The sequence below is a fragment of the Gopherus evgoodei genome, chromosome 11 (genome assembly GCF_007399415.2).
Source record: "Gopherus evgoodei ecotype Sinaloan lineage chromosome 11, rGopEvg1_v1.p, whole genome shotgun sequence".
In the NCBI taxonomy this organism is placed as follows: Eukaryota; Metazoa; Chordata; order Testudines; family Testudinidae; genus Gopherus; species Gopherus evgoodei.
In genome coordinates this window covers 80820895-80833982 of record NC_044332.1, presented here as the reverse complement: position 1 = coordinate 80833982, position 13088 = coordinate 80820895, and the positions used below count along the sequence as shown (strand labels likewise).

At 49.4% G+C, this 13088-nt stretch overlaps 1 protein-coding gene across 4 annotated transcripts in view; it reads right to left on the bottom strand.

Moving 5' to 3' along the window:
• Window positions 1-13088, bottom strand: part of SLC4A3 (solute carrier family 4 member 3) — an 86178-nt gene that overhangs the window by 13561 nt on the left and 59529 nt on the right. For all 4 annotated transcript variants that reach the window (XM_030579314.1, XM_030579313.1, XM_030579315.1 and 1 more), the window contains 4 exons: window positions 7839-8023; window positions 3962-4178; window positions 3231-3455; window positions 2650-2798 (listed from right to left, as the gene is read on the bottom strand). In XM_030579314.1, the coding sequence (XP_030435174.1) occupies window positions 2650-2798; window positions 3231-3455; window positions 3962-4178; window positions 7839-8023 (776 nt within the window). The remainder of the gene's footprint in view (window positions 1-2649; window positions 2799-3230; window positions 3456-3961; window positions 4179-7838; window positions 8024-13088) is intronic.

Genomic DNA, 13088 nt, shown 5'->3' with positions numbered 1-13088 from the left:
AGTCTGCATGCCGGGATTGTCGGAAAAATGCCCAACAAGCCCCGTTGTAGGCATGCAAAGGAACTTTCCCAACCAACGGCAGCTGAACAGACCTAGAAAAACTCCCTCTGCTGATCAATGCACAGGACATTGTGCTTCGGAGACCACCTCAGTCAAAGCGCCGCACGCTCCAGCCCCAAACCATAAACACGCTCCACTCCTATGCAAGCCTGGCTCCTAATGCCAGGAACAACGGTACAGACCACCCCACTCAAGCACAGAGAACACTACACATGGGGAAGAAGAAATCACAAACACTTGTGCTGCTCTCTAGGCGGAAGAGGCAAAGAACTCCGACAGGCCTTCACCCATTACAAAATCCACAACCCCAAAGTAGTAATCGAATCATAATAAACACTATGGATCACCAGAGAACTGTCAATCAAATGGCAGTCACCACTCTATATGAACTGTATGGATTTCCAAAAAGCCATGGATACAGTGGATAGAACAGGGTTATGGAAGTTGCTATGCTACAATGGAATCCTCAGAAATTTTCATAAGGAGCTTTTATGAAAATATGACACGTCAATTAATACATAACTGACGCAGCCATTTGCAGTTACTATGCGCATCAGACAAAGATGTCTTATGGCTCCCACGATCTTTTTACTGGTAGTGGATTGGGTAATGAGAAAGACTACAGAACAACTAAGGGGCACACAGTGAGCATAGACGCCAATATCTGCTGGCGCCGGTGGGTGTTCGACCCACCCCTTCCCCTGGCCCTGCCCTGACTCCACCCCGCCACACCCCTATTCCAACCTCTTCCCCAAGCCCCTGTCCTGGCCCTGCCTCCCCAAGCAAGCCATGTTCCTGCTCCTTTCCCCTCCTTCCCAGAGGTTTTTACGCTGCGAAACAGCTGTTTCATGGTGGCAAGTGCTGGGAGCTAGGGGGAGAAGCGGGGACACAATGCGCTGAGGGGAAGAGGCGGAGGCAGAGGGGCGGGGAGGAGAGCTTGGCTGCCAGTGGGTGCAGAGCACCCACCAATTTTTCCCTGTGATTGCTCCAGCCCCGGAGCACTCACGGAGTCAGCACCTGTGCAATGGATTGTCACACAGAAGTTAGAGGACCTTGACTTTGTAGAGGACATCAACTTGCTATCCCATGCAAGACATGCAAACCAAAATGCATTATCTCCAGGACCATGCACAGTTAGCAGGGTTGAAGATCAACACAGCGAAAACTAAAACCATGAGAATCAACACATAACAAGACGCACTAACACCACCGCTTTCTGGGACTGACATAGAAGAGTTCTGATAAGAGTTTCACATATCTTGGTAACACTGTACGTACAAAGGGTGGAACAGATGAGGACATTAAAGCCAGAATAGCAAAAGCCAGACATGTTTTGTAACTCTAAAGTCAACCTGGAAAAACTGAAATCTTGCTCTCCAAACTAAACTTCAGATATTTAATACAATTGTAAAGCTGGTCTTACGAAGTGGTGTTGAAACTTGGAGACTTCTTTCAACCTTTCTATCAAAATTCCAATTTTTCATAAACAGCTGCCTTAGACAAATGCTCAATACTAGATGGCCAGAAAAAAATTACAAACAAGGAAATCTGAAAGAGGATGAAACAGAAACCAATAGGACAGGAAGTTATGGAGCAAAAATGGAGCTGGCTAGGACACATGTGGAGAAAAGACCTGAATAACATGACAAGACATGGAGCCCCAGGGCGAGAGGTTAACAAGAGAGACCAACATGCAAACACACAACAGAAGCAGAATGGAAAGCTCCCAAAATGACATGGGAAGAAGTTAAGACTGCAGCAGGAGACTGGCAAAGATGGAAGACAGTGGTGATTCCCATACGTTCTGCATGGAATAGAGAGGCATAAGAGAAAGCACTTGAAAACCGAGAGAGACAGACTCCCTGGAAATGTGGAAAAAAGTGACTAGAACTGCTGTACGTGACACTGAAAGACATTTTTCTTTCCACAGTCTACAACATAAAGATGCACAAGAATGAGACATCTCCAAACTAGCTGGCATAGACCCTCCCTGAACATAACTCGGGGATAAGCAAGAGGGAGCACAAATAACCACAACATGAAATCCACATTAGAAATGAAGAATAATGCTAGGTGAGCTGTTACTGCTCTCCTAGAGAGACTGGACTGGACTGCATGGGTTGCAGGGTACACTGGGATACAGTTAGCTGAATCTGGAAAATCCTCACCCAAAAGAGAGGAGAAAAAGTGACGGAGAAAAGGAGTGTGGGCTGCATGTATAAGTACTCACCACAACAATGCAGATCAGGGCCTAGTTTGGGCAGGAGCTTATATCAGGGCTGCTGGCTAGGGCAGCACTGCGAAGTATTAATAAAATCACAATCCTAGACAGACTCAGTGGAGTGGACCATGGTGAGAGGAGGCAGAACTGACTGGTGTGAGCTGGAAAGGACAGGCAGGAAGGCAGGGCCAGGCAGCCCTGGATGACCTGTGGTATGGTGACAGTCTGCAGGAATGTTTAGGAGTCACCCCTTTTGGCATCAGGGGAGTGCAGCTAGCCCCTCTGAACAGACAAACCATGGCAAGTGAAGCATAGTACAATGGCAGAGGAAGCGTGGGGCAACATGTGACATGATGGCTTAGAAGTACCTTGAAAAAAGCTTCTTCAAACACGAGAAGGGGCCCCGAGAAACCGATGACAAGGAGCGGCTGAGCTCCAAGCAGGGAGAACAGGAACCCCAGAACTGAGGTGGAGATGATCAGCTCTGAGACCCCCATGAGACCCTCTGTCTTCTCTCCTAGGAGAGAACAACGTGTACGTGCTAAGAAGCCCTGTGGAGAGCAGTCCCCCACAGAGTTACTCTGGTGCGGATACACTATGCATGGCAGGAAGACCCCTCCTCCCCCCTGCACAGATATAACCGTCCTGCACTGGGCAGGGGATCTCACATTTGAGGGTAGAACCCCTCTCTAGCTCTGCTGTGACCACTCTTAGAATCCTGCATTCAAACACCTTGCAGGGTGCTCAGAAAAGAGCCACAAATGGAGCTGGAGAGGCCGAGTTACAGGGAGAGAGTACAAGTCATGTGCGCAGCACAGCTACAGCCTCCTGAGCGAGCAGCACTGATGCCCTGAGGCCAGGCCGACACAGAATCTGATGGCAGAGCCAGCGCCCCCAGCCCAGCCTGGGCTCATTTGTGCAAAGAGCAGACAGAAAGCAGGCCCATTACCTAGGAGTCCCCCGAAGGTGATGGCAGGAGAGAGAGCAGCAAAGTAGATGAAGAGAACGGCTGCAAGGCACTGGCTGTGCAAGGCGTCTCTGATGTCACTGAGATATTTGGGGTACCTGCGCTTTATGTCCTGAACCAGACCTCCAAAACAAATGCCGGTTCGCCTCAATGGGTCGTCCTCAGCATCCCCCTCCTCTTCCTCCTCAGCCTTCACTTCACACAGCTCTGGGGAGACATGGTGTACGGGGGTTATAATGGGAACATAGGAACGAGAACCACCCCTCTCTCCTGGGGACAGATGCTGGCACACACTCATCTCCCACAGAACAGGTGAGCAGGGGGGAAGCTCAGCAGGCTCCCTACACGCCCCACGTGAATCCTGGACTCTCCCCCCTCGGCCGTGCTCTGCCCTCATTGCCTGCTGTCCCCCCCATGACCGGTCTGTCCCCCCAGGCTTCCCACCCCCATGGCCATTCTCTGCCCTTTTGGGCTTGCCAACCCCTCGGCCACACTATGCCCCCCGGGGCCTCCCACACATCCCCATCTCTGTTGCAGGACTCGGCCCCGCTCACCCCACACTAGTTGTCCTCGCTTTATCCTGTGCATGGGGAGGGGGGCAGAGGCCTCCTAGCCAGCAGTGCCCATGGCACAGCCCCCACTGCACCCTCCCAGGGCAGACAGGGAGACACTGGATGCAAATTTATTATCTGCCAAAAACAGAGTGAAGAGACCTTTAGCTTCCTGGACAACCCCTTCCTTCGTGGACTTCTTCTGCTCCCTCTCCTTCCTCTTCCTCAGTAACTCTTTCTGGAAAGTAGCGATAGACCTGAGCAAGTCTTTCCCCTCCACTTCTGACGGGGGGATGACAATGCTGCAGTCCAGGAATTCGTTGATGGCGTTGAGGAGGTCCTGGCGGTCGTCTGCCATGTACGCAGCCTCGTGGAAGAGCTGCAAGATAGACAGGAGGCTCAACCAACACAAAGACACCACCAGACTACTTCTGCAGCTGCAGGACTCAGGAGCACAGCACCTGCCCTACTGCCACAGCCTAACAGACCCACATGCTCCAGCATCCCTGCCCCCCTTTCCATGCCAGATCAGCTCCCATCTCCCCTGGGATCTCTTCTCCTTCATGTGTTGGATCAGACCAGTGAGGCTGCTAGCTAGGTATCCCTGCCACCTGGTATCAGAGCAATGTGCTCATCTAGCTAGTATCATCGCTCCTGTCACACCAGGGTTATGTAGCAGTTTTAGGCTGTTCTAAGGGACTTTTCCCCATGGTCTCTAAATGCCAGGAATCAAAGAGATGCTCCTTCTAGTTCAGAATCCAGTTGACTGTTGAGTCAGGCACTCAGGGACCACAGAGATGGATGGAGTATAAAAACTGGGGTGCATAAATAGATGCATAAATAGATCAGATCGCTGGTCCACTTGGATCAGAATCCAAATTCCTGATGTGACAGAAAAGAGCACGGTTCTCTCTAGTCTCATCTTGTGCACTCTGCCGCACTGACAGACTAGCAGGGAGGAAACCAGCGTTGTGGGAAAAGGCTGGAAATTTTAACTAGGGCACAAGAGAATAGCGGTGCCTGGACTGCCCTCAATGCTTGAATCATCTCCAGTTCTGCCTTACGAAAATGACTATACTCAAACGTCATGCTTCAAGGCTTCAGCCACACGCCTGCAGGAGTCAGGAAGGAATTTCCCTCCCAGTGCACAATTGGCCAGATGTATTCTGGGTGTTTTTTTTCACCTTCCTCTGAAGCATCAGCGATTGGCCACAACTGGAGATGGCACACTGGTGGGGTGGACAGTGTAATGAGGTGGTACAGAGTGGGGGGAAGGGATAGCTCAGTGGTTTGAGCATTGGCCTACTAAACCCCAGGTTGTGAGTTCAGCCCTTGAGGGGGCCACTTAGAGATCCAGGGCAAAAATCAGTACTTGGTCCTGCTAGCAAAGGCAGGGAGCTGGACTCAATGACCTTTCAAGGTCCCTTCCAGTTCTAGGAGACAGGTATATCTCCTATTATTATTACTCTTTCTAAACACCTGATTGGGATGTGTTGCTCACATGCTCAGGGTCATTCTGATCGCCAGATCTGGAGCGGGGAAGGAATTTCTACTCCACCCCTCAGGTGAGATTGGCAGAAACCTTGTGGGGTGGGGGGGTTCACCTCCCTCTGCATGCTTTGGTCTAACTCACGTCTTTGGGCTTAACACAGTATATCTGGGTGAAGTTTAATTGCCTGTGGTATACAAATGGTGATAGCACATGAGCTCATGGTTCCTTCTCACCTTAAACTCTATGAAACTATGAAAGAACTTGAAATGCCAGGCACAAGGGGCAGTAGGTGCCAGGGGCTTCTGAGAGACCTGAGTGTAAGGACATGGAACATGGGGGAGGCAGCCAAATGGGAACTGCCAGAGGGAATCCTTGCAAGGAAAGGGCAGGAAAAAGGGAGATTAAGGCTATGCCTACACTACGGCTCTGGGGTGACCAGACAGCAAGTGTGAAAAATCAGGATGGGGTAGGGGGTAATAGGAGTCCTTATTAAAAAAAAAGCCCCAAATATCTGGACTGTCTCTGTAAAATCAGGACATCTGGTCACCCTAATGGCTCTACAGTGGTGCCATAGTTGGGCTGCCCTAGCACTGTAGCATAAATATTACCTGTGGCCACGGGAGGGGTTTTTCCACTGCTGTAGGTTATCCACCTCCCCGAGCTGTGGTAGCTTGGTCGACGGAAGCACTCCTCCACTGAGCTAGCCGCATCTACACTGGGGTTAGCTTGTCATAGCCACAGCGCTCAGGGATGTGAACCTCTGCAAGCTGTAGAGATGTCGACCTAACTTTCAAGTGTAAACCGTGCCTGTTTCTGCTGCCCGGAGGGTTAAAGGAAGAGGAGAGGTTTAGAGAAAGCAGGGGGGACAGGAGTACAAGGAAAAAAGCAGGCCCATTAACAATGGAGGGAGGAGTTTAATGAGGACTGTGAAATGGCTGAGGTAATGCACTGCTTTCAGAGCATGTCTGCAGTGAAAGGGTCAGGGAATTAGGATGGAATTAGAAACCTGGAAGGAGGTCAGGGACAGCTGAGCTCTCTGCAACATACAGACTCCATGGAGCTGCAGCTTCAAATCCTGGCAAGGCTAACTTGGTCCTTCAGCCTTCTGATACCCAGCACTTGACATGGCCAAAGCATGGCACCAACACTAACTAGCTAATCCTCACACCTGTGTGCCAGGTCACTACCATCCTCCTCAGTTCACTGGCAGAGAAGTGGAGGGAGAGAGAACTGAACTGCCCAGGGCCACCCACAAAGTGAGTGCAGAGCCAAGGTTAGAACATTACATCTCCTGGTTCTCAGTCCAGGGCTCGGCCCATCAGGCCCATGCACCTCACTCTGTGGTGTCTTTCAGCCGAGAGCCCTCAGAAGCCAAGGAGCCACCTGCTCTGCATGAACAGTCTAGAGCCGAGCACAGGGCATTCGGCCAAACTCCCCTCCAATCACTCAAGTTTCCCTGTTAGTCTCACAGTCCCAGTCAGTCCCTCTTGAGCAATAACCAGCAGATCCTCCAGGCTTCTTTGGATGGACTCCCATCTTCTGGATCATGAAGCTGCACTCCATGCAGCCTAGGAGTCTCTGTGCTGACGCCGATCTGGCTGGGTTTGTTACCCAGCAAACAGCTGGAGATATAAAGTTTCCTATGTACAATCTCCTGCAGCCAAGAGGACGCTGAAAGCTAGTCCAGGAATGTTTAATTCTCACTCTCCTCCAACCCTGGATGTCTGTAGCAGGTGCCTATAATTGTCTCTCCTTTGTCTTTCCTTGTCAGAGAACGAGTTTCATTGCCATTTAGTCCTTGGAATCTAAGATTAGACAATAATCTGCAACAGCCACTATCACTTCTAGCCCTTGATGTCTGAGTTCCCTATGCCAGGCATTGGGCACTGACACAGAAAAGCATCAACCCTCCTCTCATTCTTCCTCTGCCATTTCAGAGCAGATTCTCCCTACTGCCTTGCGCTGGATGTTGGAAGTACACACTAGCTGAACACAACAGCCTCTTCTCCTCTGCCAGCCTCTGAGGACCCCTTCACTCCTGCCCTTGGAATGAAGTTTCTGGGGATCTCTCCTTTTGTGTTCACCTCCCATTTTAGCACTTCCTGCCCCAGCCTGATGTCTGTCCTGGTCTCTCTCTTTCACAGAATCATAGAATATCAGGGTCAGAAGGGACCTCAGGAGGGATCTAGTCCAATCCCGTTCTCAAAGCAGGACCAATTCCCAACTAAATCATCCCAGCCAGGGCTGTGTCAAGCCTGACCTTAAAAACCTCTAAGGATGGAGATTCCACTACCTCCCTAGGTAACCCATTCCAGTGCGTCACCACGCTCCGAGTGAAAACGTTTTTCTTTTGTACCGGGCCATCCTCCCTGTCCCAGGCTTGGCTTCTCTGATAAGACCTGTGCCTCCCAGTACTCCCTGTCCCTAACCCCTGTCCAGAAGGGACTTGGTGCAGCATCTCTGCAGCTTTTCTGTCCTGTGTCTGACCTCTGTCCCACCATACCACCATTCCCCACGCTCTAGCAGGAATGCATGCCCAGTGCCTACCTTGTCAGACATGAGGGTAGAAATGGACCGTCCAATTTCATGGTAATCAACGTTGGCCTGACTGGGTCCCAGCAGGACAAAGATGAACCTGACTGGAATTGGGACCTCCAGGACAGATTCCAGGAAGACAGCCTCATTCAGCCGGACAAAAGCCATAGTGGGCTGTTCAAGGAACTGCACACAGCCTACCAGGAGGCAAAGAACAAAACCACAAGGTCATGGCAGAAGTCAGGAGTTCCAGGTGACAAAGACTGCAGCCCCAGAGCAGCACTGGCATGGAGAAGGGATCCCCTGGGCACATGCCCCATGGCAACTCTCTCAATCAGGCATATGACCTCCCTGCACCATCTGCCAGGACATGCCCTGGTAACATGTTGACAGAGACATACCTCACACCACACAGCCTGAGGGAACTGAAACATAAACCTGAATCTCAGCTGTCACTGAAAATACAAAAACTCTCTCTTCTTTGACAACACTCCTGACATAAACCTTCGGATGGGGTTGGAAACGTAGTATGAGGTAGCCCTTGCAGTGCCATAGTTAAGGTTGTCCACAGGTTTCTGTTTACAGCCAATTTTTCAAAGTGCTCTACAATCCACATGCATACTGAGATTGGTCTGAACATTACTGTGCTGGTTGAGGATCCCAGTACAGTTAGTGATGCCAGGTTGGGATCAGTTGGTCAAGACGTTCTTAAGATGCAGCCCCCACCAAAATTACCTCATTTAAAAATTTGCCGGCTCTTATAGTGTATTTTTGCCCTGCAGCTAGGGAAAAAAGAGAGGCAGGATCAACAAGGAACTGACATGAGTTTATCTCAGCTAGTGAAAGCGAACAAGCAGTCCATTTTTAAAGTGCTTTAAAATTAACAGGCACATTCAAACAGGCTTGAAATGTAGCCCTGGTCTACTGTGACAAAGTGAGACTGTTCTGTAATATTTTTATGAGTCTAGTATGTTCCTCAATTTCCCCTATGTGCCATGTTGTTATCCAGTGGGTGGAAAAGGCCACTCAGAACAGGCCAGGAGACATAGGTGTGGGTGTCACCAAGCTGTCTGGGTCTGGTCCGGTCCCCATAGCAATGGAGCATTGGAGAAGACAATAGCAAATCCAGTCCCCAGGACAGTGACAACTAGCAGCCAATGTCCTGGAGGGATACCGATTTCCCTACCTCTCAGCAGAGAGGCTGAGCAAAATCCCCCAGCTGCAGAACAAAGGCCAGGGCAGGTGTGAAGAGGGGGATCAGAGCTGGTTGCTGGAAGGAATGGGGGCTCTCACCTGCAGTCTGACACAGGAGATCAGACGGAGGGATGGACAGAGCTTGACTCAAGGGGATTGCTACAGCTGGGCTGGGCTCTGAGCTAACCAGGATGGACTGTGCTTTAGCCTTCAGTTCTCAAGGCTACCCAAAGGCCTTCCTGTGCTGTGTCCAGTTAACCAATAACCCGACACTTCTGTGCTGGGAGTGTCCCTTCAGATGCTGGGTGAGGTGCATTAGTCCCTGAAGAATGGACAAGTCTCCCTTGGGGTCTGTTGCTGTGGGAGGAGCTCATGGGGTGGAGCAGGGGGGCTAATGGCCCAGAGGTCCAGTCTTAGGAGGCAGTGAAGCTGCATGGCTTCCCCTGGAGGAAGAGTGAGACCCACTGGGGGTCTGGCTCACTGACGGGTTTCTCCTAGAGACTCTTCCAAAGCCAGGGCGTAGCACCAACCCTGTGGATCCATGACATTGACAAAGTGTTTGTAATTATTTACTATTTTTGTTAGGGATGAAATTCTTTATTAAAATAGCTAAATCAGCATGATTTTTAGTGTGGACACAGATAAACTGGTAGAAAGGTGCCTTGTATTTACAGTCCCTACATTCACAGCAAGAAGCTATGCCAGTATAAAGATTTAAGAACATAGGAATGTCCAGACTGGGTCAGACCAAAAGTCCATCTAGCCCAGCAGCCTGTCAGAGAGACTCAGAACATGGGGTTGCATTCCTGACCATCCTGGCTAATAGCCACTGATGGACCTTTATAACTGTCTGCCTCCACACAAGGGGCTGTACCACTTTACCTATACAAGTTTCAAACTGATGAAGTTTAAATGGTACAAAAACAGTGTGTAGACAAGCCCTTATTATGCCAGCTGAGGGCCTGGGGTACAGACTGTGGTGTACATTTAGGGCCATTTGTTCAGTTGGCTCCTAAGATACAGCTCCCCTCAAAATAACCTCATAGATTCATAGTTTAAGACCAGAAGGAACCATTAGATCATCCGCTCTGACCACCTGTGGAGCACAGGTCAGAGAATCTCACCCAGTTTCCCCCTCTTTTTAACCCAATAACTTGTGTTTGGCTAAAGCATCCCTTCCAGAAAGGCCTCCAGTCTGGATCTGAAGCCATCAAGAACTGGAGAATCCACCACTTCACTTGGGAGTTTGTTTCAAGGGTTAATTACGCTCACTGTGAAAAAACTATATCTAATGTGAATTTGTCTGGCTTCAACTTCCGCCGTAAATGTTTGTGTGCCTTTCTCCACTAGATTAAAGAGTCCTTTAGTGTCCCATATTATCTTCCCCGGAAGGTATTTAGATACTGAAGTTAAGGCACCTTGCCATCTCTTTACGACAAGGTGAACAGACCGAGCCCTTTAGGGGCTTGTCCTATACGGACAGTTAGTGTGTGGGAAGGGTGAGTGTAAGTTTGCAGGGCACTTCCTTGCCACAGCACTAACTGGTCATGCACCCTTCTGCCATGCACCAACAGTCCTGTCGCATGCTTTGGTCTCCTGTTCAGCATTTGATCAAAGAGCATGATGGAACTTCTAGTGCACAGTAGCAGAATCCACACAGACAGACAGTGCACAACAAGCTAGTGTGTTGTATATTTACACCCCAGCTTTCTATGCGCTAACTCTCAATTTAGACAAGCCCTCAATCTGTCACTGTAAGAGACGGTTACTCACCCTGTGCAGTAAAAGGTTTTTTGAGAGATGTCTCTCTGTGGGTGCTCCACCTCAGGTGCTGGTGCGTCCCTGCACTGTTAATCAGAGAGTTTCGGTAGCAGTGCCCGTCTGGCTTTCAGAATGCTGCAGTAAATGCATTTTTGGGGAATACGCCACTCACCAAGGCATAAGAACATAAGAACAGCCATACTGAGTCAGACCAAAGGTCCATCTAGCCCAGTACCCTGTCTTCCAACAGTGGCCAATGCCAGGTGCACCAGAGGGAATGAACAGAATAAAGAATCATCAAGTGATCCATCCCCTGTCGCCCATTCCCAGCTTCTGGCAAAGGGGCTAGGGATGTCATTGCTGCCCACCCTGGCTAATAGCCATTGATGGACCTATTCTCCATGAATTTATCTAGTTCTTTTTGAACCCTGTTATAGTCTTGGCCTTCACAACATCCTCTAGCAAGGAGTTCCACAGGTTGACTGCGCGTTGTGTGGAGAAATATTTCCTTTTGTTTGTTGTAAACCTGCTGCTTATTAATTTCATTTGGTGGCCCTTAGTTTGTGTGTTAGGAGGAGGAGTAAATAACACTTCCTTATTTATCTTCTCCACACCAGTCATGATTTTATAGATCTCAGTTATATCCCCCCCCCCCCAAGTCGTCTCTTTTCCAAGCTGAAAAGTCCCAGTCTTATTAATCTCTCCTTAAATGGAAGACATTCCATACTCCGAATCATTTTTGTTGCCCTTTTCTGAACCTCTTCCAAGTCCAATATATCTTTTTTGAGATGGGGCGACCACTTCTGCATGCAGTATTCAAGATGTGGGTGTACCATGGATTTATAATGAGGCAATATGATATTTTCTGTCTTCTTATCTATCCCTTTCTTAAATGATTCCCAACATTCTGTTTGCTTTTTTGACTGCCGCTGCACATTGAGTGGATGTTTTCAGAGAACTATCCACAATGACTCCAAGATCTCTTTCTTGAGTGGTAACAGCTAATTTAGACCCCATCATTTTATATGTAGAGTTTTCCAATGTGCATTACTTTGCATTTATCAACACTGAATTTCATCTGCCATGAGGACGCAGAGTGAACGTCCATCCGACACAGACATAGCGTCGGGGCATGATGTGCATTGTTTAAATCCTGGTGAACCAGGCATAACTGGATGGGCATGGTTAGCCCCATGTAGACCCTAATGGTCTGAGAGGGAAATAAAAAATAATATTTTTAACACAAAGAAGGATAAGTAACCAACTAGTAACAAACTATAAACTTTTAATTATTTCTATAAGTGTTTAACAAGCTAGTCAGGACACCACTGGGAGCTCCATCTCTGGCTGAGAACATCTGAGAAGGAACAAAGGGGGTTGGGTTGCATGTGCTAGATGAGGCACCAAGGGTGCCGTGAGACAGGAACAGTGCATGCACGACCCAGACAGGCACTGCTGCTGAAATTCTCTGATCAGCGGCACAGGGATGCACCAACACCCAAAGTGGAGCACCCACAGGGACATCACTTGAAGAAGAACACACTTTCTCCAGCCCTGCAATCACTTTTATGTCTCTTTTCTGCAGTCTTTCCAATTTTTCAACATCCTTTTAAAAATGTGGGTACCAGAACTGAACGCAGCATTCGTGGGTGGCAGGATGGAGTTCCCCTTTGAGGGGGGGCTAGCCCCCAGCTCCCCCCCTTCCGCCTGTGCCCTCCACACAGCTGGAGCCCCAAGACCCCCTGCCCTGCCCCTCCCTCCATGGCTGGAGCCACAAGTCCCCATTCCCCTGCCCTTCAACCACCCATGGCAGTGTTTCAAATTCCATCTCACCCGTGCCATATGCAGAGGTAAAATCACCTGCTACTCGCTACTCCTGTTCATACAACTGCGACAGAGTGCTGGCCAACAGCAGCTGGACTAGCACTCTGATCATTGGGTCACCCTGGAGTAGACCTCAGGGCAAAGCTGTGCCTGGCTGACAGACTGGGGATGGGCTGGAGAGAGCTACAACTCACTAGCCCAGAGAGTAGAAAAGCACAGGAAGGAAGTGCTTGGGGAAAAGAGAGGCACTGGTAGGCTTTTGAGAGTCAAGAGCCAAGAGGATCTCTCGAGGGAAGATACTTTCTATCTCCCCCCCTCCTTGGCGGAATGAGCTAGACAATGTATGCCATGGTAAATACAGAGTGTCACCAGTTTGTAAGGGTGGTATGGAAAGAACAGCGTAAATAAATTGCACAAGATGTTTGACCAGAAGGTCTCTTGAGTGGTTTGTGGCTAGATAAGAGGCAGAAGCAGGACAACACA